Source organism: Pleuronectes platessa, chromosome 18 (genome assembly GCF_947347685.1).
Source record: "Pleuronectes platessa chromosome 18, fPlePla1.1, whole genome shotgun sequence".
NCBI lineage: Eukaryota > Metazoa > Chordata > Actinopteri > Pleuronectiformes > Pleuronectidae > Pleuronectes > Pleuronectes platessa.
In genome coordinates, this window is record NC_070643.1 from 22,707,136 (window position 1) to 22,734,123 (window position 26,988).

At 48.0% G+C, this 26,988-nt stretch overlaps 1 protein-coding gene across 1 annotated transcript; it reads right to left on the reverse strand.

The window, feature by feature from the left end:
* Nucleotides 1-1,402: 1,402 nt before the first annotated feature.
* Nucleotides 1,403-26,775, reverse strand: rims2b (regulating synaptic membrane exocytosis 2b). The gene is made up of 37 exons (XM_053447107.1): nt 26,612-26,775; nt 24,659-24,869; nt 23,501-23,655; nt 21,727-21,844; nt 21,191-21,404; nt 20,836-21,117; nt 18,279-18,343; nt 18,055-18,174; nt 17,861-17,960; nt 17,577-17,700; nt 17,181-17,227; nt 17,010-17,098; nt 16,884-16,919; nt 16,026-16,156; nt 15,732-15,903; nt 15,482-15,641; nt 12,342-12,410; nt 11,994-12,129; nt 11,566-11,673; nt 10,782-10,832; nt 10,592-10,660; nt 10,439-10,498; nt 9,462-9,617; nt 8,512-8,621; nt 8,252-8,281; nt 7,238-7,474; nt 6,833-7,048; nt 6,652-6,693; nt 4,769-4,791; nt 4,586-4,683; nt 4,150-4,299; nt 3,682-3,866; nt 3,402-3,537; nt 3,164-3,276; nt 2,650-2,751; nt 2,182-2,321; nt 1,403-2,091 (listed from the first exon to the last, which is right to left on the reverse strand). The coding sequence occupies exons 1-37, from the start codon at nt 26,773-26,775 to the stop codon at nt 1,906-1,908; spliced, it is 4,605 nt and encodes a 1,534-aa protein (XP_053303082.1). The 3' UTR covers nt 1,403-1,905.
* Between the last annotated feature and the right edge of the window lie 213 nt (nt 26,776-26,988).

The following is a 26,988-nucleotide window of genomic DNA, read 5'->3' on the forward strand; positions in this document are numbered from 1 at the left end:
GGCTCACATGCTGTCCTCTCAGTTTAGTTCAGTGGTGGTGAAGTGTCCCTGTGCAAAGTGAATAGAAGAGTCCGTGCTCTGGGTCAGAAGGATCGGTGGCACCTGTCTGCTGCCGTCACCACCAGGTGTGTTCTCCACTAAAGAGGGAGTTGACCCCAGCCCCCTGTGGGGGGTGCAACTCAGTCTGTCCTCGCTCTAAACCCAAACACAAGAATCAGTAATCAGACAAACCTCCAACTGACGAAGATACAACGTTCTTGTAGGAACCTGAAAGTATTTTATCGATCATACAGCAGGAGGACATCTGCTTCCCTCTACTGGTCAGACTGGAAACACCAAACAACCTGAAGCTCCAGGTCTGAAGGACACGTCAATGATGGTTCACAGGGTCAGTGTTGGGCAAGTTACTGAAAATTAGTAATCAGTTACAGTTACTAGTTACTTCTTTTAAAAGTAATTGAATTACTTCACCAGTTACTGTATATCAAAAGTAATTAGTTACTAGGGAAAGTAACTTTTAAGTTACTTTTATGTCTGCTTTTTAAATGTAATGAATATGAATAGTACTGAACAGTTAAACAATAAACATATTTTTTGTAATCAACAGGGCAACAGGCCTTCAAATAAAGCAGTAGTACAAAAATCCCTTTTAATACTTAACTTAATACAAAATAACTGTCTCAGTCATTTAACAGTGTTTTTTTTACCACATTAGGCCCAATGAAATAAAAGTGAGGAGAAGCTTCTCAAACTTATGATCTGAGAGCCTATTTCCTCTTTGGAGAGAGAATCAGGCTCACCTTGCGTACCTGCCTGTAGCTCTCACGGAGCGGACAGATTTAATACACACGCCAACGCTGTCAGTGTTTCCCCTAGGTTTACAGCTTTTTTTGGGTGGGGGGGCCGCGGAAGCTCTCTGTCCGCTGGGTGGAGTGTGCTCACCTGTGTGTGTGCGCATCGGGATGGAACTCCGCCGTGAGCGATACAGAGAGCAGATGAGAAATCTAAACGCGCGACCATGGGGGGGAAAGAACGAGAGCTTTTACGTGCGCCGGAGCGTCCTCATGACGGCCTCTTGTCCAGTGCGATCGACCCACACTTCCTTCGCGGTCGACCGGTAGATCGCGATCGACGTAACGCGAGTAACGAACTCATTTAAATTTCAGTAATTGTAACTGCGTTACTTGATTAAAAAAAATACCTCGTTACATGCTCGTTACCGCTAAAAGTAGTGGAATTACAGTAACGCGTTACTTTGTACTGCGTTACTCCCAACACTGCACAGGGTGTTTTCATATTAATACCAGTAGAACCTCGTGAACCAGGTTCATGTTCCCAACAGGATCTGGAAACCAGGAAAAGCCGATACAAATGAAGTCTTTTCTAAGTCACACAGAACCACTGATCTTTGAGAATCTTTTTATTTTTACTTTACAGGCGAAGTTCTCTTTTTCTTTAAAGTTTTTCAAAGTGGAAGTTTCAAGTTCTCATCGTTCCAAAAACAAAAAGAACCAGAACTCCGTATTCCTGCATCGCCATGAAACTACCTGGAGTCTATGGGTTCTGGACATGCCTGGTAACAGTCACATGACTCCTCAGGAGATGCTGTGATTGGCTGGCCACTGGAGGTCACATGGCTTCTCTTGTCCTTTCTTTTCCCAGCATCCTTTGGTACGAGGCCTTGTCTTGTGTATGGGTGGTTCTGTGTCACCATCAGGGGGTGGAGCCTCCCTTCTCCTCCCAGTGACATTGCATGACGCTGTTACACATCACTGTGATGTCATCAAGCAGCATCCAACAGCAGAGGAGAATCATGGGACTTCTTCTAAGGACCACCCAGAGACAGCATGTCCCCTCGTCCCCCTCTCGTTACTGTGACGGTGTCGTTGGTCCTGCCTCCTGACACTACGACTTCCCCTCGGTCTCCTTATTGGTCAGAGGCGCCAAGGCAGGGTCCACCAATGAGGTGGCAGGAAACAGCTTAAACCAGCCAATCACCATGATGGACAGGTCGAGATCATCCAATAGGATCTGAGCAGCGCCCATGAAGGATTTATGGTCCATTCTGCCGTAGTCTCCCCACACGATGATCTGAAGACAGAGGTTACTACTTTAGGTTTAGTTAGGTGTGTGTGTGTGTGTGTTTGTTTGTCTGTGTGTGTTTGTCTGTGTGTGTTAGACCTGCAGGACTTTTCCCTCTGGATTCTCCTCAAACTGCAGCTGTTGTTGATAAAGTGGATCCAGTGTTTTTCTTGCCAGACGAGTTCTCCTCTTCAGAACACACTTCCCGTTATCCATCAGGTACACCTTCACATACGGAGCTACACACACACACACACACACACACACACAGTTCATGATAGAACGACTTCCGATGACAACAGGAAGTAGATGATCCTGTTTGAATCAGTAGATTTAACTTTATTTAAAGAGCCACACCTTCCTGTTGACAACTGTATATAAAGATAAACGACAGGTCTATGAATGCTGCCATCTAGTGGTGAGGATGTCATTTGGAGTAAGACTGTGATTGGCCGAAGTGATCGAGACGTGGAGCTGCATTGTCACGGTTACAGAGAATGTTGGTCTGTGTTGGTCTGTTGTGTTGTTTTGTGTTGTTTGGTGTGTAGCACAGTTTAGTGTTTTCACCTGGAGTGTTCTTGTTGCCTTGTTTACCCACAAGCCCCCGGGCTCGAATCACCTCCACGTCCAGACGCTCCTTCCTGAACACCATCCCAATCTGGATGTCACCTGATCAATCAACAGCCAATCACGTAAACACCATTATACTACTGGATATATATACATATAAATACATATAAAATATAAATAATATTATATTATATTGATATAAAACAATGATGCCACTAATTGATAAATACTGATATTACTGTAAACAATGGTACTAATATTAAGCATGGATGAACAAATGTAAACACTAACATACTGTTCAATATACAAAGAATATATTATATATGTATATATATACACACAGGAATAAATTAATATTTAATACTTGAATAGACATATACATGAATACATATTTGATAATGCATCAATATAAAATATATGTGTATTTATATATAATGTATCAATGTATGTAGATATAAAATAAATAATGAACAAAATAAGTAATTTTAATAAGGTTTTGATTGGTCATTACCCATGGGAGGCGTGGCCAGGGTCTGCCGTCCAGCCAGCTGGGCGGGGCCTAATCCTTCCAGGAACCCAGTGAACTGTTGGTCCGATGCCAACTTCACACCCGGAAAGATCAGCCTGCAGACAGCGAGAGAGAATTAAATGATCTCTAATAGAATAAAAACTAAAGAAGTGCAAAGATGAAGATCAGAGGAGTGAAGAGGAGCGACAGAATAAAAAGGAGGAGTAACAGAAGTTCATACGCTCCAGGTTTGGGGTCCTCGGCGTCCGGGTCACGACTCGGCTGTCTGGTGAAACGAGATTTGAACTCAACAGCCAAACCGGTTTCTATGCTCCTCTGGACAGGAAGTCTCACCACCTTCTTCTTCTTCTCCTCCTCTGGATGGATGGAGAGATCAACAGAGAGAAGACTATGAGCCCATCAACACTGAGTATCTGCAGTAGAGTGTTCAGCCTGTAGAGGGCAGTCAACAGAATTGCGTGGTGAACGTGAGGAGATGAAGAGATTGAACTGGGACCGACCTTCTGGGTTGAGCTGCGAGGCGCTCTGACTCTTCTTTCCCAGTCCGACCATCCCCATCATCCTCGCTCCGAAACTCGAGCGTCGCTTCTTCTCATCGTCGTCGTCGTCATTCCGGCCCAACGAGCAGATTTCCCCCCCGACACTTGAGGACTTCGTGAGAGGAGCTCCGGCCGCCGGGGCCGGCCTGCAGGGGGCGAGAGAGAGGGACACAGCTGTCAATCACCCAGAGGGGAGGGACACAGCTGTCAATCACCCAGGGGGGAGGGACAGTGACACTCACACCTGGAAGTTACCTGGGGGGGGGGACACACATGCCTGTCAATTCTTTTCCAGGGAGGTGGGGGCATATAGGGGCGGGGGGGGGGGGGGGGGGGGGGTAACAGCAGCACACATAAGGAGTGGGCGGCGGCACACCGCTGCTATGATGAGTGGTTTGACTCCAGGCTGTCCATTGGTTGCTCCCTTACTTTGAAGGCTTGGCCTCCTCCTCCTCCTCCTCGGCCTCTTCCATCGATTCGCTCTTCTGCAGTGAGACTCCGCCCTCTGCCGCTACTTCCTGTTTTCCCTCTGTTCCCGCCCCCAACTCCACTGATTGACCATCTAGGGCCTCCGACCGGCTGCGTCAGCCAATGAGAGGAAAGAACAGGAGCATGCAGACAAAGACATGCAGCAAAAGACTTGCTAACATGCTAACTCTTTAAGCTAACAGAACGAGCATGCTGAGTTAACATGCAGACAAATTTAAACAACAAGAAAAAGGTAAATTAAAAACAAGTTAACATCACCAACACCGACGTAATAAAATGGACATTTTGAAAAACCACAAATATAAAACATGCAACCTCGTAGATTTAAAGTTTAACAATCTGGCTGTGCTGCTCTGTGATTGGTTCCTGGACTCACCTTATTGGTCGTGCAGATCGAGTGTCGGCGGCAGTGGACATGGCCGACATGTCGCTGACGTCACTGTCGGACGATCTAAAGGACAAGCTGTCCCCCATCTGGACACAGAACATGAGGAGCAGGTGTGTGACATCGTCAGTGTTTGTTTGTTTCAGAAGTTGTGACGTGTTTTTGTGTGTTCACCTTTGACGGATCCTTCATCACACCTGCAGGGACACAGGAGCAGAGGTTATAAAACAATGAGACAAATCCAGTTCTGATGTATTTATATAAATCCAAATATTCATTTTTTGCACGTACACTAGAAATAACCGTGACTGTTATATAGAATATTACTAAAAAAATAAAACCAATCGCTATGTTTCTGACTAATTGACGACATCATAATGATGAAATCACAGAGTGACGACCAAATAGGAAATTCACTCGTTCAACCACGAGCAGGGGGCGGAGCTTCACACTCAGACTTCAGGGAACAAACTACAAAGCTGATGTAACTTCTGAATCTACGCTGACAACACAAGATCAATCTCACAATAGTTATTAATCTGCAGGAATCAAACACCTCTGGCTTCATCGTATCATCAACAACAGTTTGACAAAGATCAATTTGCTGATTGTTAATCGCTCTGATTGGAAAGTTAAAGTTTCAAAGGAAAACTAACTGTATCTTAACATTTAGCCTGATTAGCCTCGTTAACGACAGTGTGTTGAACTCTTGTAGCCTGTGGTGAGTAATTCCCATTTACTCAGGTGACAAATGTGTCACATGGTCTAGGAGCCACCTGTCTATGGATGGGCGTGGCTAACAGTTGGTACGTTACCATTGGCAGCTTTCTTTTGCTGGTCCTCCCATGTGACCTCTACATCATTGCAGACAGAGAGAGGTGATTGGTCAGACTTCAGCAGCACTCTGAAGTGTTCAGGTGATCCAGCTGACGTCAAACCAGTTAAACCAGTTGGACTCACAACCTCCTACTTAACAAAACCTCGCACACCTGAACAACCACACCTGGACAACCACACCTGGACAACCACACCTGGACACCCACACCTGGACAACCACACCTGGACAACCACACCTGGACAACCACACCTGGACAACGACACCTGGACACCCACACCTGAACAACCACACCTGGACAACCACACCTGGACACCCACACCTGGACAACCACACCTGGACAACCACACCTGGACAACCACACCTGGACAACCACACCTGAACAACCACACCTGGACAACCACACCTGGACACCCACACCTGGACACCCACACCTGGACAACCACACCTGGACAACCACACCTGGACACCCACACCTGGACAACCACACCTGGACAACCACACCTGAACAACCACACCTGGACACCCACACCTGGACAACCACACCTTGACACCCACACCTGGACAACCACACCTGGACACCCACACCTGGACACCCACACCTGGACAACCACACCTGGACAACCACACCTGGACACCCACACCTGGACAACCACACCTTGACACCCACACCTGGACAACCACACCTGGACAACCACACCTGGACACCCACACCTGGACAACCACACCTGGACAACCACACCTGAACAACCACACCTGGACACCCACACCTGGACAACCACACCTTGACACCCACACCTGGACAACCACACCTGAACAACCACACCTGGACACCCACACCTGAACAACCACACCTGGACAACCACACCTGGACAACCACACCTGGACACCCACACCTGGACAACCACACCTGGACAACCACACCTGGACAACCACACCTGGACAACCACACCTGAACAACCACACCTGGACAACCACACCTGGACACCCACACCTGGACACCCACACCTGGACAACCACACCTGGACAACCACACCTGGACACCCACACCTGGACAACCACACCTGGACAACCACACCTGAACAACCACACCTGGACACCCACACCTGGACAACCACACCTTGACACCCACACCTGGACAACCACACCTGGACACCCACACCTGGACACCCACACACCCACACAGGATCGGTATAACCGGACGAGCATCATCACAACTTGCCTTTTCTGGTCCCTCCAGCTGTTGCTGAGCACGGTTCAGGCTCTGACATGGACAGGTATGATGAGATCAGCATGATATAGCAGAGGTTAACACATGAAGGAAAAATGAAATGAGAGATGATGGAGACTGAAATATCAAAATTTGAATGAATAGTTTACCACTAATGACGTCTTGTACACACCTGGAGTCTGTGGGGGCGGGGCTGGGGAGGGGGCAGGTGCTGGAGTAGGTGCAGGGGGCAGGTCGGGTTCAAGAGGTGACTGTGATTGGACTACAGGAGCTGGGAGTGGGGCTGGCACAGGGGGTGGGGCTTGGGCGCCTGTTGTGTTAGTAGGTTGGACTGGGGAAGCTGCAGGTGTGGCTGCAACAGGTGCTGGTGTAGAAGTCGGTAAAATTGAAGGAGCCGGCGTTGGGGCTCCCACAGATGGTGCAGGTGCAGGTGCAGGTGCTGGTGTTGGTGCTGGTGCTGGTGCTGGTGCAGGTGCAGGTGTAGCTGCTGGTACATGTGCTGGTACATGTACTGGTGCATGTGCTGGTGCAGGTGCTGGTGCAGGTGCTGGTGCTGGTGCAGGTGCAGGTGCAGGTGTAGCTGCTGGTACATGTGCTGGTACATGTACAGGTGCAGGTGCTGGTGCAGGTGCTGGTGCAGGTGCAGGTGCAGGTGCAGGTGCAGCTGTTGGTGTAGGTCCAGGTGCAGGGCTTAGGTGAGGCTGTACAGGTCCAGGAGGAGGCGGGGCTTGGATTCGTATAAGAGGAGGTATTGGTTGAAGGCTAACAGTAGGGGTTTGTATGTGGGAAGTGGGAGGGGCTGAAGGTGGTGCTCCTGTGGAAGACGTGGCCAAAACTGATGGAAAATAAAAGATCACAGAGAAGATGAAAAAGAAAAGATGATTAAAGATGAAGACAGACAAAGAGTTGATGAATGATCACATGACCTGTTTCTCTAGTCTCCTCCCTGGTTCTCACTGATCAGTGATCAGTCACATGAAAGTTAGCGTTTGATCATTTGTCACTTTTCACGTCCACAGGACTGAACCTCAAACCGTTTGTCTTCAGGAGTTCACCTTCTACAAAACTAACAACAGCCGACAACCATCAAGCTACACAGACCTCGGCACCACATGAAGGTGAAGATTCTCAGAGGGATCTTAGTTGGTTATAAACCAGGACCTCAGCTGAAAGTACCACGCAGCCAGGAGTAGAATGCCAGCAGAGTAGATACTCACATCATTAGGAACACCTTGACTTTAGATGTGTTCAGAACACATGAAATACAAACAGTGACGGATCAACCTGCGCCTGCTGGGGGACACTACTGTAACTTCTCTTATGGTTGGCACAATAGAAATAAAATGTACAGGATTTGAACACATCTCTCAACATGCACAAGATTCACCTCTAATGTGAAGCATTAAGCCAAATGTTTCATTATAAACATCCCAAACTGTGACCTCAAGTCAACAGTTTAATATCAGATCATCACGTGACTAATGCTACATTACTGGAAAGTTCATCTTTCAAAAGAGCAACAAAGGATAAGTTCTAGTTCTAAACTAAAGGAACCCAGAGCAGGTGAACTTCACAAGGTCACAGTGTGTACCTGTCTGCACAGTGTCAGGGAGTTCTCCATCTGAAAGACACCACTCTTTGTTAGATCACTACAGATCCGTCTAGGACACAAGGTGATCACTTACAAACATGTTCTTCTGCTTAATGCAGATGATCCACAGTAACATGTCACAGTAAAACCTGAAAACTTCATTTGTCTGTCAATAAATAAACAAAAAGACCTGATCATCAATCGTCAATCATCCTTTAAAGCAGTTTTAAAAACCTGTGTTGGTTTAAAACAGTACGTACTTCTGTCCAGAGCTCCTTTGGGGGGGGCGATGGGCAGCTGGCGCACTCGGCGGCCACAGACCGGTGTTCCTGACGGACTCGTCTGGGTCGATCCACTTTGAGGATTGACTCTGTTTGACCGAGGAAGAAATCAAAGTACGGGTCACACGGGAGGACTGAAGCCAAAGGTCAGATATTAAATTGTCAGTAGTAAGATTAATGGTTTTGTTGATGTAAGTTTGTGCTCTAGCAACACAATGCACACACAACAAGCTAATGGCTAACACCATTAAAACGCCTTCAATCGACTGATTCCATGGTTACAGTGATTGATATGATTTGAGGGACTTGGAACAGACACTTGATTCTCAGGTTGAATCCCAATGTCCAGACTTCTGATCCTGTGAACGCACTAATTAACTGACGTGTTACACCCCCCCCCCCCCCCTCCCCCCTTGACCATAACATAGCTCAAGTCAAGTCTTCAGAGGAGCTTGAACTAACTGCCATGGAGGAGGACAGAGGGAATGTTCTTAGCACATTGTGTTCCTCTGTGTTCCAGTATCAGTATCTAGGACCAGAATCTGCTGGGGCTCAGTGTTGTGGACTTGGAGCCGGAGGTTTGGATTCAACCTGAGTTCAGAGCAGGATTAAGACTCAACTACCAAGGACTTAGAAAAAAACTAAGTGACCTTAGGAATCAAGAAACTCATGCAACCATCAAGCGATGCCAACATGCTGTCAAATAAACATGAATCAGAAAGACAAGAAGACGAAGCTCAGATATGAGGGTGGAGAAAGAAAAAGAAGGATTAACTCAACAAATGAATTGCAGCAGTACAGAAACCATGTGGGTTAACCCTCGAGGGTGTGGTCAGTCCTCACACAGACGACTTCTCCTGGAGGAAAAAACACATTCAACAAACACAACACCGACGAAGTGGGTTCCTGATAGGTCAGTCGCCAGTCACCTGGTGCAGGCAGGTGAGGGGGGGGCGGAGCGTCCAGACCTCAGCTGGACGAAGTCACATCGGTCTGTGGAGTGTGAGCGTGTGTAAAGCGGTTGGTCCACCATGGCACGCTGGTCAGCTGACCGAGAGCGACTGTAGTAAAACCGCCGGCTGTACCTGCACATCACCATGACAACAGTCACCCCCCTCACCAGGACAACCACCAGTGAAAGGCTTCAGGTCAGGTGACAGGAAGTGTCAGGCACTGACGCATGTAAACAAAATAACAAAGAAGAAGAAATCCTCAAAGAAACCTGTCAGGATTCTGAGACTACATTTCCCAGAAGGCCTCAGTGATAAAGGAGACAATGAAAAATGTTGGGAGATAGAAGCAGGAAGTTCTGATCAAATACAGAGAACTACAAATTCAAACTTGTGCCTTCCAGAGGTTAAACTCTATTAACATCAACATTCCAACATGCTAAAGTAAATGGTGGACATGCTAAATATAAAACCTTCCAAACACCAGCATGTTAGCATTGTCACTGTGAGCGGGTTAGCATGCTGATTACAGTGCATGTCATTTGGTGGACGCTTACAATTAGTGCATTCAACATCTATGAAGGCCCATTGAGGGGGTCAGTATCTGGCAGAGGGACACTACAGCATGCAGATGAGGACTGAGGATTGAACCCTCGACCTTCTAGTTGGAGGATGACCGCTGTGCCCCTCAGCCACAGCCTCCTTTTACAAATTTAGAATTTTGTTTCTGCCTCTTTCTAGAACTGAAATATCACAGGACGCGATGGAGAACTTCAGATGAAATGAAAAGGTTTAAACAAGGACCACAAGTTGAAACTGTTGTACTCTGGCCCATAAGACACCTCAGCATGGTTGTGGGATGATAAGGACGGGACACAGAAAGACTACGACTGTCCTCTACATCTACATATGTTAGTCTGACTGTCTGGAAGTCAAACTGTCCTTCAGTCCGTTACCTGTGCACATCCTCATCGTAGGGGTCGGGGTCGTAGGGGAAGTCTGGGATGAAGTCCTGACTGAAGAACAGAAAGGTATCAACTCCCAATCACGATGAATCTAAAGTCAACTTCATCCTCTACACTACATTACCCACAAACCCTGGGGCTCACCTGTAGTCCTCACAGTTTCCATTCATCGTGGGGTTTGTCCAGGGAGCGTGGTACGGACCGTTCATATATCTTACAGACCGAAGCACGAAGGAAGATGAGAACGAGGTTACTGCCACTCATGGTACTAGAGGTACAACTACTACTACAACAAATACTACTCCTCTAAATCTTCATCCTATAGCTTCAGTACCTGTCTTGAGAATCGAGCGAGTTGGTAACAGACATTTTCCTCAGTGATCTCCTGAATATACAGAAACAGACAGTCAGACACAACTGACCAACATTCTGTACCACAACCAACAACCAGGATAGAATCTGGACAAAAAACCAGCACCAAAACCAGAAATCAAGCCTATACTGTCCCCAGTACAAGCAGCACCACCAGTTCTAAAGCCGGTGCAGCTGGGACTACGAGAACTGGTACTAGTACACAAACTAGCAGTATCCAGCAGAGTTGTGTCCAGTAGCCGCGGATTAACCTGAAAACTAAAGCTACAGTGATTTGTACTTCAAGCAGGAATATGTAGCAAAGTCAGTACCTCAACCAGTACAGAAACCAGCACTACTACAAATACTAGCTGTAGTACAACCGATAATACAACTAGTATATAACAAGCATAGCAGTTGTACAAAGAGCAGTACTGCAACAGAACTACAACCAGTACTAGAACCAGAACTACACAACCAAATCCCCTCCAGACCTGGGTCCTGGTCGACCCCTGAGATAGAGCAGTGTGTTGTTTGATTGGTTCGGCAGCAGCAGAGGGGCGTGGTTAATCTGGTGATGCTGCACTCAGCATGATGTACACTGGTTTAAGTTTCCCCTTAAGCACAATATTACACTATCGTTTGTCCAGGACGTGTGCTGATTGACAGCCGGCCAGGTGACCCAGGTCAGGTGACCCAGGTCAGGTGACCCAGGCCAGGTGACCCAGGCCAGGTGACCCAGGTCAGGTGTGGGTTCCCATGGTTACCTGTCCAGACTGCTGTACTGGCCGGCGTCAGAATACGCTCGGCTCAGCTTCGAACCTCGCAACAGTCGCACGGCGTCTTCTCGATACAGCGGGTACAGAGGGTTGCCACTGCTATCCACAGTTCAGAGGTCAGCAGAGGTCGAAGGTCAGGATGGTTCACAGGTAAGAGGTTGTCGGAGGTCAAAGGTCAGGTGTCAGCAAAGGGTTAGGGTTAGTAAGGTAAGAAAAGAATAACAGTGAGTGGTGGTAAAATGAAGCTGAGGCCAATGAACATACATGGAACATTTCCATCACTCATCTCATTTGTAATCTCATTACATCTGTTCTCATCTTCTATCATCAGACTTCTTCTTTCTCCATTTTGATTCTTCTCATCGGGAGTTCTCTTGTGTCACATGATCAAACCTCGACAGAGCAGCAGCTGTTACCTGTGAGGCGGCGGTTGGCTCGGTGACCGAGACCTCATCCGGACCAGATCGGATCGGGAGCCGTGATTGGTCGACATCACTTGCTCTGGCACTGAGAGGGTGGAACTATGGAAGTCACGCCCATTCTGTCTGTAGTCTGCACACAAAGAAACAGAGCCGGAGTTGAACCATCAACTGCTACAGAATGCTTTGCTCTAAGGTCCCTGTCAGACCAGCAGTGGTCACAAAGTGAACAGTTCAGTGGTTTCTGGAAAACGATTATTAAAAGGAACATTTGAAATGAATATAAGGATAAATAGTTCTGAACTTTAACAGATGTTGCAGTGCATGATGGGACATGGAGTTCACCTGATATCACCCCGATGCCGTCTTCACAGTCGTAATCTGAGAACTCAATGTCACTGATCCTCTGAGACCCTACAGGAGAGGTGGAGACATGGAGACACACAGAGGACATTTAAGCCTATAAGCAGCTCTTCAGTAATCCTCTACAGGAACAACTAATCTGACACACAAACAGAAAGAGTCCAGGAAGACAGGAAACAGATTCACACATTCCATTTGAGTTGACCCCCCCCCCTCACTTTCCTGAAACCCTTCGGAAATCTTTTGGACAAAATGAAGGGCTGATGAAACCACATTAACCAGTCCTACCACCCTTTGAGAACTACTGGAGCTACTTCATGATGTCAACAAGTGACTCGGGAAACCCTCGACTGATATCTACTGAATAATCCCAATGCTCCCCATAGAAGCTAGCCTGACGTTGTCAGACTCACAATTCTAGTCAGAATGTGAGTCTGAGACGCTCCATTGGGCTGTGATTATGGGGCATGTTTCAACTGACCAGGAAGTAAAATTCTTCTTCGCTCAATTGGATAGACCTACAACCAATCAGAGCAACGTAGTATGTGACGTATGCTAAGCAACGCATTGTGAGTTATTTACTAACGCCGGGTTCACACCGGACGCTTCAGCGCAGCGCCAAGCCTTAAATAACAGCTGGCTCCCATCCACTCCCATGTTAAAACTTTGTGCCGGTCACACCGGAGGCTGAAGCACCGAGGCAGCCTTGGCGCAGCGCGGTGCTTCAGCCTCCGGTGTGACTGGCACAAAGCCGTGCAGCGATCTACTGGATCAACGGGTGATATTATTAGCGCTGCCCGGCGGTTCAGCGTCGCTTCAGTGTCCGGTGTGAACAGCCCAGCGCCGGGGCGATAGGGATTAGCGCGGTGCTCTGGCGTCGCCTCCACGTTCTGTGTTCCTCTTTCAAAATGAATGCGCTGTCGATGTCTTCTAAAACAGACTCAATGGCTTCTACACATCTCAGCTCGCCAGCGGCAGCCATGTTTGTTGAAAACGAATTCAACCCGAGGGCACTGTGATGACGTGGTTGATTACGTTACCGTTGATCATCTGTCAATCATCGTATAAAGCCCGCCCTAACAATCTGATTGGCCCGGTCGGGCATAATTTTTTCCCAACGGAGCGACTCCAGACCGAACCGCCCGACCTAAAATGTTGTGGGCGGGGCTAAGTTCGTCTGGCATCCAGGCTACATAGAAGCCCTTAACACAACTGGAACCCCGTTTGTGGAACCTGAAAAAGCGATGATGATTATTGGCGACTTGAAAATTAAAGGTCACTGGGCAAGATTCAAGTTTTTACACACAAGGACTTTTAGAATCCTTTCAGGAAAGTCTGTAACTCCTTGATTCTCTGAAGTAACTTTGAAATCCCACAAAGGATTCCTGGAAAATATCCTTCAAGGAGACTCAGTGCCCCCCCCCTTTAGAGAGTCCACTCAAACATCTCCACGGAACTCTGCCAGTCCTTCTGAGTAAAAAGATTACTTCAAGAACCTTCTAGAACTCCTGGCAATCACATCATCTCCTAAAGACACATTGGCTTTACTCTGAGTAAGCTACAATATGTAGAACCCTAAGACCTCTGGGTTGATCTGGAGAACCCTCACAAGGACAAGTATGGGAACCTTGAAACAACACACTTAGTCTCTCAATGCACAACTGCAACTTTTACACAAACCTCTAGCCCTCTCAAAGAACTCCTGCGATAGCCTTGAAAACAGGAACCTTCTGGAGGATTCAAAGAACTTTACAGCGCTGATCCTTTGAAATTCCATCAAAGACCATGGAAGACAGATGGAACTCTGACTAAAGGCTGGAACCTTTCTGAGACCTGATGGATGATAAAGCATCCAAACTCACACAAGGGTTTCTAAACAATGTGAGGAACTCTATAATGAACCCAGAGGAACCTGTACAGGACCACCAGGACCTCCTAGAAAAACATCACTGAAACATCCGAAAGAATTACTGGAGCCCCCACGAAGGACCACTGAGGACATCCAAACAACCAGTGAGTGCAGCCTTGAGGAACCTCAGAACCTGCTTTTTACATTACATTACATTTAGCTGATGCTTTTTCCAAAGCAACTCACTCATCGACCATGAGGAAACAAACCAGAACAACAAGAACCAGGTCAGTACATTAGCTTTAAAAAGACAAACTACAGTAAGTGACGATGGTTATTAGACATCATCTTCTTCACCAAGGTGTGGTCTGAAGAGATGTGTCTTCAGTCTGGAGGACGATGTGTGGACTTTCTGTCCTGATGTCCATGTGGAGCTGGTTCCACCGTTTAGGAGCCAGGACAGGAAACAGTCGTGATGTTGTTGAGTGACAGCTGTCCCTCGCAGTGAGGGAGCAGCTGATTGGTCGATGCAGAGCGGAGTGGATGGGCTGTGAGGTTTGACCATGTGCTGGAAGTAGACTGGACCCGTTCCGTTCACAGCACGGTACCAGGTACTTGTGTCTTTGAGCGGATGCAGCGACTGGTAACCAGTGAAGGGAGTGGAGGAGTGTGAGTGAATTTAGGTTAAAGACCAGTGGAGCTGCTGGTTTGTGGATGAGCTGCAGAGGTCGGAGGGCCGCAGCAGGTAGACCTGCCAGGAGGGAGGGGCAGTAATCTGGGTGTGAGATGACCAGAGCCTGGACCAGAGCCTGGACCAGAACCTGGACCAGAGCCTGGACCAGAGCCTGCGCCACCTTTATAGACCCAGTTGCTCCTTAAACTACCATCATTTTAAAACTCACACCTCCACTCAACAAAGACTGGCGACAGTACAGTGACATCATTGGGCCACAGAAAATATCATAGGAAGTTTGTTAGCTTAGCATCACATCGGGAAAAGCCAAGGAGGAAGAAGAAGCTACAGACGGTCAGCAGCCACAACAGACACCAGACACAGAGCTGTCATTACCTGGCTTACAGTAAGGACCTTTATGTGGTTAAGCATCATGGGAGGAAAGTAAAGGAAAATTGATAAATGAGTGAAATTTAAATCAAAACAAGATGATGAACTGAAGAAGAAAGACCTTGTGATGATAAAAGAGATGTGGATAAAACAATGATTCACGTAGTGGGAGTCACACAGAGGATCAGAGTATCAGTGTTATTCTCTCACTCTGCAGCCGCCTGCTGGTCTGACAGGGCTCAGGCTGCAGTCCTCTCCTCTGCAGGTAGGGGGAGGCACTGGGCAGTGGCAGAGAGGACACGTTGTGAAGCTGGAGCTTGTACCAGTGAGGCTGATCGTCCAACAGAGCCGACTCCAGTTCAATCAGCACCTGAACACAGAGAACACACTGGTTTTTAAGAGTTTCTCTTCGGACGACTTCACTTCAGATGTCTTCTGAACGTTCTCCATATTTTCTGACCTCTCCTAGGAACTGACTCTCCTCCTCTCTGAGCCGGGCCTGATCCCAGACAGTCAGCTCCAGCATGCGTTCTCTGAACTCCCTCCGGTGGACCGGAGAGTACATGAAAGTCTGATTCCACCGAGGCTCCAACGACTTCTTTACCGTCTTCGTCCTCCGCTTACTTTTATCACTGCAAGGAGAGAAGTAACTGCCAATCATAGCTATAGAGAACCAGATCAGAGCTTCTGCAGGTTATAGAACCCCATGAATCTCAAAGTGGAGAAAAGGAAGCAGGCTGGTTCTTTTATTGACCTTCTGTCAGGCAGGAAGTAGATCTTGACGTAAGGGTTCCTGGGTCGGCCGTCGTCTTGGGAGGGAAGTTCTTTGGCTCCAAGAACTGTGACGATTAGCTGATGACCGACTTTATCGTACCAGAGCTTCACCTGCAGAACAGATTTTAAATCAAAACAAACACAAATTACAACACAGGCAAAAAGGAACCGCGAAACGGTTAGAGTTAGGGTTAGACTTACAACACTGAGGAAACACAATCAACAGCAGGAGAACCTGGCACAACAGTAAAGACTTTGATCCACCTAACGACTAGTTCCATCCATCCATCTGCTAACTACCGAGCTAGCCACGGAGCATCAGGGGCCCAAAGAACAAAGAACCAACTGCAAACCCAAACAAAGGTGCAAAACATGTAGAATCTGGAAGAACAATGAATGAGCCCTGAAGAACATTAGGCTCTTAAAGGGGAAAGCTGAAACGGTCCAACAGGGACATTGTCTGATATCAGTGGATCAGGAACCCAGAGCTGAGGCACAAACCCTGACCGAGGAGCGCTGCAGCGCCAGAAGAACCACAGAGAACAGATGTGGAACCTTGCTCATGAGTGTGTAAATAAAAGAGGCCCTCACCTATCCAGCAGGAAACCTTAACATCTGAGGACAGAACCCGTGACCTCAGTCGAACAGAAATAGAAACTCATTCATGACGGAATATTCTACTTCGCTAAATATTTTGAAGCCGCAGTTTGTGGGCGGAGGTTTGACGTCATTGACACTAGTTAAGAACGAACGAAGTCAATTCAGCTAATAACTAATAACTAATAACTACAGAGAAGGAAAAGAACATTGTCACTTCTCTCTGTGTTCTACAGTTTACCTGAATTCTGGGAACCAGAGGACGCCTGTTCACAGTCTGCAACACACACACATCACCATGGGGTGAACCAACAGCTGATTGGCCGAGGGCCGCGTGGCAGCACAGAGCTTCCTGGTGTAAACGTACCGAGACTTGTCCGGAGAGAACACCGGGGCTCATGGGAGATGTGACTGAGATGGACGGGCCGACCTTCTGCGAGTCGAAGGAACTGGAACCTGTCACAGAACGTACAGTTATAACCCGGTCGTACAGCCTCAGAACCAGTGTTGTGATTTTAGTTGTGGGTTCTTGACTCACTGGAGTCCAGCTGGATGTGGGAACCGTCTGCTGCCCTGGACACGTCTCTGAAAATCACAAGCAAGTCGTTAACGTGACAGAACCTCAAGTTCTCTGAAGAACATCACAAGTGCTTCAGTGTTTGTGCTCAACTGGCTGTGATGACACTCAAGGGGCTCTACATAGCTTTACAGTAGAGCTACACAGTCTGTTTCTATGAGGGCTGCACAGCCATCAGGGCAGTTGGGGTTTAGTATCTTGCCAAAGGACACTTTGGCAGGCTGAATGAGTAAGACTGGGTTTCGAACTGCCAACCTACTGGTTAGAGGCCATATAGAATGTCTGAAACACTTTTTTGTCATATTTTGAAAACCTCTTAGTCTCTATAATATGACCCCTGTGTGACCTTGGACCCACCCGAGGGGTCGGGACACCACCAGCTCCACCTGCGGTTCTGGTTTAGACTCCAGGATGATGTTATAAACTTCATTAAACGTGGCTCCCTGAAGAACCCTGCCGTTCCACTCCAGAACCTGGTCACCTGAACCACGGAGGACAAGAGGAAAATGAAACAAGATGTTTTACACTCATTAGCATATTCATTTAAATATCATATCACGACCTGTCGACACCGTGACCACTGACCACTCAGATCACTTTAACGTGATGAGTCATCAGTGAACCTCAGCGAGATGGAGTACCTGGTCTCAGGTGTCCCACGGTGTCAGCCAGACTTCCTCTCTTCACCTTGGTGATGAACGCACAGAGACGACCAGAATCCGTCATCTTCCCACCAACAACCTGAGAGCACACCGCCCATGAGCAAGGCACTGAACCGATTCATGTTAATAACCAGCAGGAAGAAGAAGAAGAAGAAGAAGAAGGAGTTTGTCACCTTGAGTCCCAGCAGCGCTCCCGTGTCCGCAGCAACTGTCCCGTCCTTCATCCGCTTGTTCAGAAGAATTCGACCAATCAGACGCTCTCCATCCTTGGACGTTTGCCATGTGACCTGATGCTGAGGAGTCACAGTGGACATACATGTGGCTGCTTAACAACAGTAATACAAACAAACAGTAGTTCACCTCAATGAGCTGGAAGATGATTGGATCTCGGTCCTACCATAGACATGGGCCCAGGCTCGCCACGCCAGGAGCCATGGTCCCACCACTGGCTGTCCATGTCTCCTAACAACCAGACATCCAGGAGGAGAGGGCGGAGGTCAGAGGTCAGAGGTCAAACCTGATTAAAAGCAGCTTCAAACTAAATGTCTGAGTTTAAACACCTCGAAAGTTCAGTGAAACATGTTGATGTAAGGGACACATTATTTTATATAATTACGTGTTTAAGAGAGTTCATCAGATAGAGAGAGAGAGAGAGAGTGAGAGTGAGAGAGAGAGAGAGAGAGAGAGATTTTGCATCAGAGCCTAAATGCACAGTAACACAGAAACGACGATGCCTTGTTGTGTATCTATCAGTGCAGATCACACACAACAGACGTTACACAACATAACAGACGAATCAAGACGAAGTGGATAAGAGAGTGAGACTCCTCTGTGGAGAAGAAGCACACATGTCCGACACAAGGAGAACAACACGGACAAAGAGCTCAAAACTTTAAACTGTTAAAGTTGATTTAAAATCAGTAAACACGGGACGACGCCACCTGGAGGAGCCGTGTTGTAAAACTGCACAAAAGGAGTTTCCTTGTATCCCACAATGCAACATTCAGCAGAGAAAGGAGCCGGCTGCTTTCTGGCTCTGAACAACCAGACGAAGGTCTCTGGATCGTGGTCGAGGGCCGGGGGGGTGGTGGGGGGGCTTGAACCTTCCAGCAAACAGTAATCCGTCTTTACACACCAGTGTCAAAGCAGCTTTAAAACACACACACACACTTATACTCACAGGTCTGTGTGAACGCCATGAAGGAGGAGGAGGCTTCACCAGAGGAAGAGGAGACAGAAGAAGAGAAGGAGGTGAACCTGCAGCTCCTCTCTCCTCCTCCTCCTCACTGTATCTGTGGGTGCTGTTTGCCCTGAGCTCTGGCTGCAGGCTGCAGAGCAGTTCATACCTGTCTGTAATGAGATTAGTCAGAGCACTGAGCAGATCTGAGGGCTGTGGTTCCCGTGTTTGCTTGTTACAGAGCGAGCTCCTCAGATTGCTCACAGCTCACAGCTGATGACCTGGCTTCCACATCCAGGTGGTCGGGACGTCTACAAGTGATCTGGTTGGTCGAGCTGTAAACTGGATGCTGGCCGAGGTTGGCAGGTTGGGGCCACCAGCACCCTCAACCCCGCTCCTCCCCTCTCCTCACCAGATCAGAGAAATCCAGTAGATCACCAGGAAATGATCCAAGCTCCAGATCACCAGGGATCCAGCAGCTGCGAGGACATTGACCGACCCTCTCTGTCAGACGTGTTGTCTGGTGGGTCCACGGCTGCGTTGCCTCCTGCGACCTTGTGTCTGCACTGACTCCTGAGGTGGGCCGGTAATCCACTCTCTCCTCTTTTAATCCGATTTAACGAAGGTAGAAGCGGTGATTCTGTAGCAGCACAGGAGAAGCCATGGATAGATGTTCTCTTCAAATCTGGATCATCCACGTTCTCCAAGATCCTCCAAGGTCCTCTGGGCCAGGATTGGTGGAGGTTGAGGGTCTGTTGGAAGTTGTATTGGTTCTTATTTATGAGCAGGTATGTTCAGGGCGGCGGAGAAAGAGAGTCTGAGCTGCTCCGTCACCTCCAGACTGGAGAGAAGGAGCCAAGTAGCCTCTGAGCCAGTTAGAGTTCATAATCTCTGACCATGTGACTTCTGGTCCAATGAGAGGGACACAGCAGATTAACTCGTCAGCATGACACTTGATTTCCTGACGACCTGCAGAAACACTTTCAGCACCTTTAGCTGCAACACGTTGGGCAGCAGAACGTCAGAGAACCACACGACACTAAGAGAACCGTGACCCAACACTGTTCTCCAGAGCGTTCAAGACCAGCACAAAGAAACCTGCACCGACAAATCACACACAACAGAACAGAAGCAGAATCCTGAATCATGGAACATCTGCTGATTCAAGAGGAACAAAAGCCATAGAGCAGCAGGAGAACCCTCCAGAACTGGAGCAGAGCCATAACCAACAGATGGAATCCACTGCAACAACAGCAGAACTCTACAGAACAAGGGACAAGGCCACAGAGAACAGTGGATCCCTGCAGAACAGCAGAGGAGGGGCCCTCCACCAGCCCTCCCAGCAGATCTGCCCAGGAGATAAACCATGAAACCTTCTGCCCGACAGAACACAGAACCTGTATTAGTGTGGTTCTCTCTTGAGCTTAAGTTCCTCTGTCAGAAGTCAGAGTTCTACTGTGATCTGCATGCTGGGTTCTCCGAGTTCTAGGAGGAACCCTCTGGTGTCTGGAACACGAAGTGCAGGGTAAAGCTGTTCAGACCGTATCAGCTGGAAGAGGATTATCTCACTGAGCTAAATACGGTGAGAGAACACCAACCCAATGTCACTGGACTTCCTGGTTCAGCTCCAGCTCCACATCTGGACTTGTACCAGGTGTGTGAACCACCTGCCTCATGAATTGAGCTGTTAGCATCTACACATTTAGCCTTTTACCTTCATTTGGTGGCGGTTAGCATTTAGCCACCTTTAGTAAGCAGTGGAAATGTCGACACTCACTGTCAGGCTCGTCACAGCTGGTGTACTCTGGACTGGTCACTAGCTCCTCCTCCGAGCTGCTGAAGCTACCAATCACGTGCATCTTCCCCATCCCCCGCCCTCTCTGCACCATGCTCTCATTGGCTGCCTTCCTCTTATGGGCGGAGCTCGGGTCCAGGTGTTGCTGCGGTAGCGGGCTGCGGCGGGGGGGCGTGGGGCTCATGTGATTAGATGCCCGGTCCACAGAGAATGACCTCTGACCTTCAGATCCGAACAATCCCTGAGGTCGACTGTGACGGTGAACTAACAGGAAAGAAAACATATCAGACTGAGTGCCCTTGGCAAGGCATTAGCAGTTTGTCAGTCCTACTCCCACCTGTGTGTCTCAGGGTCAGGTGGTCGGGCTCAGCCGGTGCCAGGGAGACGTCACTGTGGCGCCGTTGATGTCGGACCCGGCCGACCTGCGCCAGAATCCTCATGTTCTCCTCGCTCAGCTGCGGCTGCACCGGGTAACGAGCCAGGTTTGGGTCACTGCGGTACCGGGCCTGAAACTCCTCCTCCTGCCGCCGCCGCTCACGAGCGTCCAGGTCCTGGTCCGGGGGGGGGGGGGACGGAGACCAACATCATCATCATCATCATGAGGGACTGACAACACTAGGTCCTGTAAGTGTGTTTGTGACTAAAACATGAATAAATAACTATAATGAAACAGATGTTCAAACAAAATCATTTATTAGATACTTTAGTTGTGATTGTAATCATAAGGTAAATTTTTTATTTGAAATAAAACATCTGATAAACATTTCAATAAAATCTGATTAGAAATAAATCTTAATAAAGTTCATGATGGATATTGAATAAACATTGTTTTAAATAAACTATAAAAATTCCAAGCTGTCAAATCGAACTCACCTGTGAGTGCCAGCGGCCTCGTCTGTCTCTGATTGGTCGCCTCTGAGCCCGTAGAGCTGCCTCCTCCAGACCGAGGTAGCCCCCCCCATCGTGACCAGCGCCTGAGGGACTCCGCCTCCTGAGCATCAACGAACCAAACAGAAAGATCCGACTTGTTGTCAGGCTCCTCCCACTGTACAACACTGAAGCTTGAATATCGCAGAACAGTTCGAGCTCAAGTTCAAGAAGCGGCGTTTTGAGTTCAGAGTTTTAAACGAAAGATTCATAATCTACATTTTCATTCCACAAGAACCAGAGTGACAGACGTCTGTCACGTCAACAACATGAAGACAAATTATTTCATTAACATCAAGATCTAAATATCTCCCTGAAAAACAATCTTCAACTGGATGAAATGAGTTCTTCTGTTCCTCTTCCCTCCAACGTGTTTCACATCAGTTCAATATCCCGCTGACAAACAAACAAACAAACAAACTTACACTTTATCCTTCAGCTGTCGGAGGTGAGAAGCTTCATATCGACTCAACGCACGACACATTCAACCTCTTCTCACACACACACAACAACACACAACCACACACACAGTCAGCAGCTTTATAACTAATATCTGGATCATAACTGAAAACACGCCCACACCGACCAGACTCCGCCCCATCCAGACTCCCTCCCACCTCCTCCTTGTCCCTCTCTAGCTCCACCCACATAGGTAGGGACATCTGTGTGTGCACGTTGTTAGCCTGTTAGCTTCCGTTAGCCCACAGTGTGTTAGCGTGTGTCTGTATTTAGCAGCAGCGAGTCTCTGAACTGCAGGATTACAAACCTGGTAATCAGATTATGTGTGTGTGTGTGTGTGTGTGTGTGTGTGTGTAAACTCTTTAATTAACAACAAACCAAACTAATTAAGAGTCCGTCTGATTTTAGTCCACAGAACCGGTTTCTATCACAACTTCACAGTCAGAAAGGTTGCCAGTTTGAATCCTGAACTCTCCCTGTGAGGATTCACACGTTCTCTCTGTTTGTGTCCCACTGCCTCCCACAGTCCAGACACATGCAGACTGAACTGGAGACTGATTGGTTGTTTGTCTCTTTATGTTGGACCTGTGATTGGCTGGTGACCCAGGTTAAGCCCCGCCTCTCGCCCAATGTCCAGTCCCACAATGACCTTTAAAGGCTGAGCGCCCTGGATGTACACACTGAATACACACACAAGATATTCAGTGACATCTAGTGGTGAAGCTACACATGAACTCTGTCTGGACAGGTTGTGTAGTTGGTGTTTGTTGTGAAGCAGCAGCAGGTTGTCGGGTCCGACTTGTTCGAACAGGAACCTGTGGGAACATCAGGAGAGGGGCGGAGCCTGGAGAGCAGCAGGAGGCGGGACATGATGTATAATCTCTGCTGTGGACAGATCAGTGTTGTTGTTTACAGCTCGTCCACACCGAAGTCGGCCCTCATCACCAGAAGATCTGGAATCTCCTCGTGTTTCCAAGTGGACGTCTTCATCTTCTACGTGTCCGGCTCCTCTTCTTCATCCTGAGATCTTTGTGTTCTTCTAGTTTCACGTCACGTGTTAGAAACCTCATCAACACGTCCACTCGCTCTCTGGGAAGCTTCCACACATTGTCCTGCTGGTTCCTCACATGGACTCTGACATGTTACACACATTCTACCAGGAGGCTGCAGGAGAAGATCCAGAACATGTCCAGAGACACTGACTCTGACATTTGTTCTCACAGACGAGTAAACAATATAATATACATTTCCTCAAACTGACCGATCTGTGTCTCCGTTGCTCAAGGGTCTTGTTCCCTCCGGCAGCCCCTGCACTGGTGGTTGTGGAACCCCGTGTGACGTTGTGTTGGAGTGAAACTCGCCCGACTGGGTGAGAATCTCCTGCTTCCTCCTGCACACGTTACAAACCCACATCACCTGAAACACGACAGACACAAGATCGATTATTCAACGAGCTGCAAATGAATTCTCTGCAAAACTGAACAGTCTGAAAATACAAAAAAATAACTTTCTCTTTAAACTAAGTGTCGACGGAGCTGTTGACATGTTTCTTCATAATATGTGGCTCCACCTAGTGTTCAGACACAGTACCTACGACAACTGCTTTTAACGATGTCATTGAAACACTGATTAGAGGGAAACTTCAGTCCATCGTGATCAGGACGGTTCTTTAGGTCCGTGTCCAATGGAGCATGTGACCAGGATTCTTTCTCCTGTTCATACCGGGCATTAACCGGCCTCCCCCCCACAGGATGTCAGACACAAGCTTTATTATTTATTAATATAAGTTAATGTGAAGCTTTTGCCAGACTGAGTACATCCACTTTGTCATTTAGAATAAACCGTGAACAAGTCATGAGATTGTGCGAACACAGACTCGTGAACGTCAGACGTGAAACACAGGTGCAATTATCTGGGTCGTTCCTGCAGAACCAGACAGAACCTTTAACATCTGTGTTAAATCTGCAGAACCAGACAGAACCTTTAACATCTGTGTTAAATCTGCAGAACCAGACAGAACATTTAACATCTGTGTTAAATCTGCAGAACCAGACAGAACCTTTAACATGTGCAATCTGCAGAACCAGACAGAACCTTTAACATGTGTGTTAAATCTGCAGAACCAGACAGAACCTTTAACATGTGCAATCTGCAGAACTTGGAGTAAAGGGCTGAGGTTTGCTGCCGAGCCTTTCTGAGGTCGTGCTATGCTAACATTACACATTACGCATGTAGCACTGGCAGAAACTTGCAAAAAGAACCTTTCATATAATCTAGCAAATCATAATACATCAGTACAGGCAGATAAGAGTCTGGACCTCATCTCAAATCTGTGATGGACTCATTCTGATCACGAAGCCTTTGAATGAAACCTCATTAACGAGTTCCTCCTGATGTTTGGTTGATTTGGAACTTTTACCTTATTGGCTCTGAGAGGGACCGCCCCCCCGCAGCGGGCACAGAAGCGGCTCTGGCAGTAGCAGCACGCTCGGCCGCAGCCGTCAGCCATCTTGGTTTGGCGACAGACGCCACAGGTCAGAGACTCTGCCCTCGCGGTCTGAGCGGCCTGAGGCTCCTCCCCCAGCTTCTTCACCTGGTCCTTATACATCTCAAACTGCTGATGTAACTTCCTGTGTGGGCAGAGGTTAAAGGTCGCAGTTTGTTTAGAAGACTTCGGACTGATGAGTATGTGACATGTAGCATTAGCTGAACTAGCATTGGAAGTTTGAAGCTGTGATCATGAAGAAGTGAGGGAGGAGCACCGGGCTGAAGAGTGTCTCTGCTCTCTCACTCGACAGGAAGTGGGGGGGGACTGAGGTTGAGGCTGAATCCAAATGTCCGTCACCTGGACTGATCACTCACACGCTTCACTGGTCTGTATCATGACGTGTTGGACGTGATCATGAACCTGCACGTCACAGAACAGCCTGAAGTCGGTTCTCTTGCTTTTCAGCCATTTTGTATCTTTTGTGTATTTGTTAACTTCACTAACAAATTACATTGTGATGACGTTTGATGACCCCACAGCTGAAAGTCAATGATCTGTATCATGATATCATAATCTGACCAGTAATTTCAAGTAATGTTACTAATTTTGTATCTTAAGTCTGAAACTGGAAAAGACAGTAAATAAAGATGGACGACTCGTCTCAAGACACACAGGTGGGGGGGGGGGGGGGGGGGGAGTCTTTTGCAGTCAGTCTGTGTAGCAGTTATTGTGGAGTGGAGGCGTGGCATCAAGGTCCCGCCCACACTCGACATCCCGCCCACACACGCACATGAACAAACGTCAGTGTGATGAGAACTGACTAAAACAAACCATCTTTGAAAAACATCTACTTTGACGTTTCAGTTTGGTCCATGTCCCATCTGCTTACATGGAGGAGAAGGGTCTATGGCTGATACTGCAGCCAGTCACCAGGGGGCGAGAGAGAGGACTTGGTTTCACCTTGGGAGCTTTCATGGCGACAATCTTTATTTTCAGTCAATGGTAGAACTACAACATCATGTTCACAGTGCAATGACTTGTGGGTAATGAAATCAGGTGAAGTCTGCACCTGGACGTGTGCAGGAGCTAAATGGCGCCTCCTGGGGACTGGATGAGGAACTGTTCGACTGGGAAGTGCAGACATTTGGATTTTGGCCAGTTTGTGAACCAGGAAGTGGTTCAGTGAGGTTCAGGAGGGAGGTGTGACCGGGTCAGGTGCTCACACGGAGACTGAGGTACTGACGAGGCTGACGGAGGTTTGATTCCCTCCTGATCCCTGCAGACACATATGATGATGATGATGATGATGAAATTAAAATCAAAATGACGTCCGAACAGAAACAAACATGAAAACCGAAGCATCAATAATTGAACACATGAAGTAACGAGCTGAAAACGATAGAACACAGAAATCGTTTTTCTGTGTAAGAAACAAAAGATGATAAACAAATGAGACAAAGAGAAATGACACGTCACCAGGTCTAAACTGTCCGTCATGTCACCTGCCCCGCCCCCAACCAGTGATGTCACAGCAGGTGTTTGTGTGGTGGTGGGTCATTAAACTTCTGGTTCAAGTGCAGGGGCTGATGGGTAATGAGGTGACATCATAACCTGTGGTCTCCAACATCTGGAAACGTGTTTCCATTGAGACACAGGCTCTGCTGCTAACGTTAGCTTAGCATTAGAGTTTCAAACTTTTCAAATTAATTGACAGCTCCTTCGCAGAGTAAAGAACTTTTACTGTGGTAGTGTGACAGGAAGCAGATCACATGCACATGGACTGGTTCTGGATCAGCTGTTTAATATCTCAGCTGATTATTGATTATTGTTGGGCTGACGTCACCTCCACGATCAGTCAGTGATGATTGGTCCCTCCCTCCTTACTTGAGCATGCTCTGCTCCTCCTCCTCCTCCTTCTTCTGTCGCTCCACCACCGACAGGATGATGCTCTGCTCCTCCTCCGTCAGGTGGCTCAGATCCGGCCCCGGCGCCGGCCCGAGCCCCGGTCCCGGTCCGGGGGGCGGTGCAGGTCCGGCCGGGCCAGACATCCTGAGTGTAGCCGCTGGAGAGAGAGATGATGAAGAAGATGAAGAAGAGGATGAAGAAGAAGATGATGAAGACAATGCAGCCTGTTCACATGGTTCTGTCCACCTCCGGGTGTGTGGAGCTCTAACCGGACACTGCACCGGTCAGAGAGCCGCTGTGTGTGCACCTTCACCCGGCATCACACCCTCCACACACCCGCTGGTTGACCCTCCATC

What these genes read in the sequence shown, in the direction of transcription:
- rims2b (XM_053447107.1), bottom strand. Translation starts at nt 26,775, where the DNA reads ATGTCTGGCCCGGCCGGACCTGCACCGCCCCCCGGACCGGGACCGGGG. An exon ending in CCCTCACCTGCCTGCACCAG is followed by an intron (nt 8,622 to 9,461) that starts GTGACTGGCGAC and finishes TCGGTCAAACAG; the next exon opens with AGTCAATCCTCAAAGTGGAT. An exon ending in CCTGGCCACGCCTCCCATGG is followed by an intron (nt 2,752 to 3,163) that starts GTAATGACCAAT and finishes TTGATTGATCAG; the next exon opens with GTGACATCCAGATTGGGATG.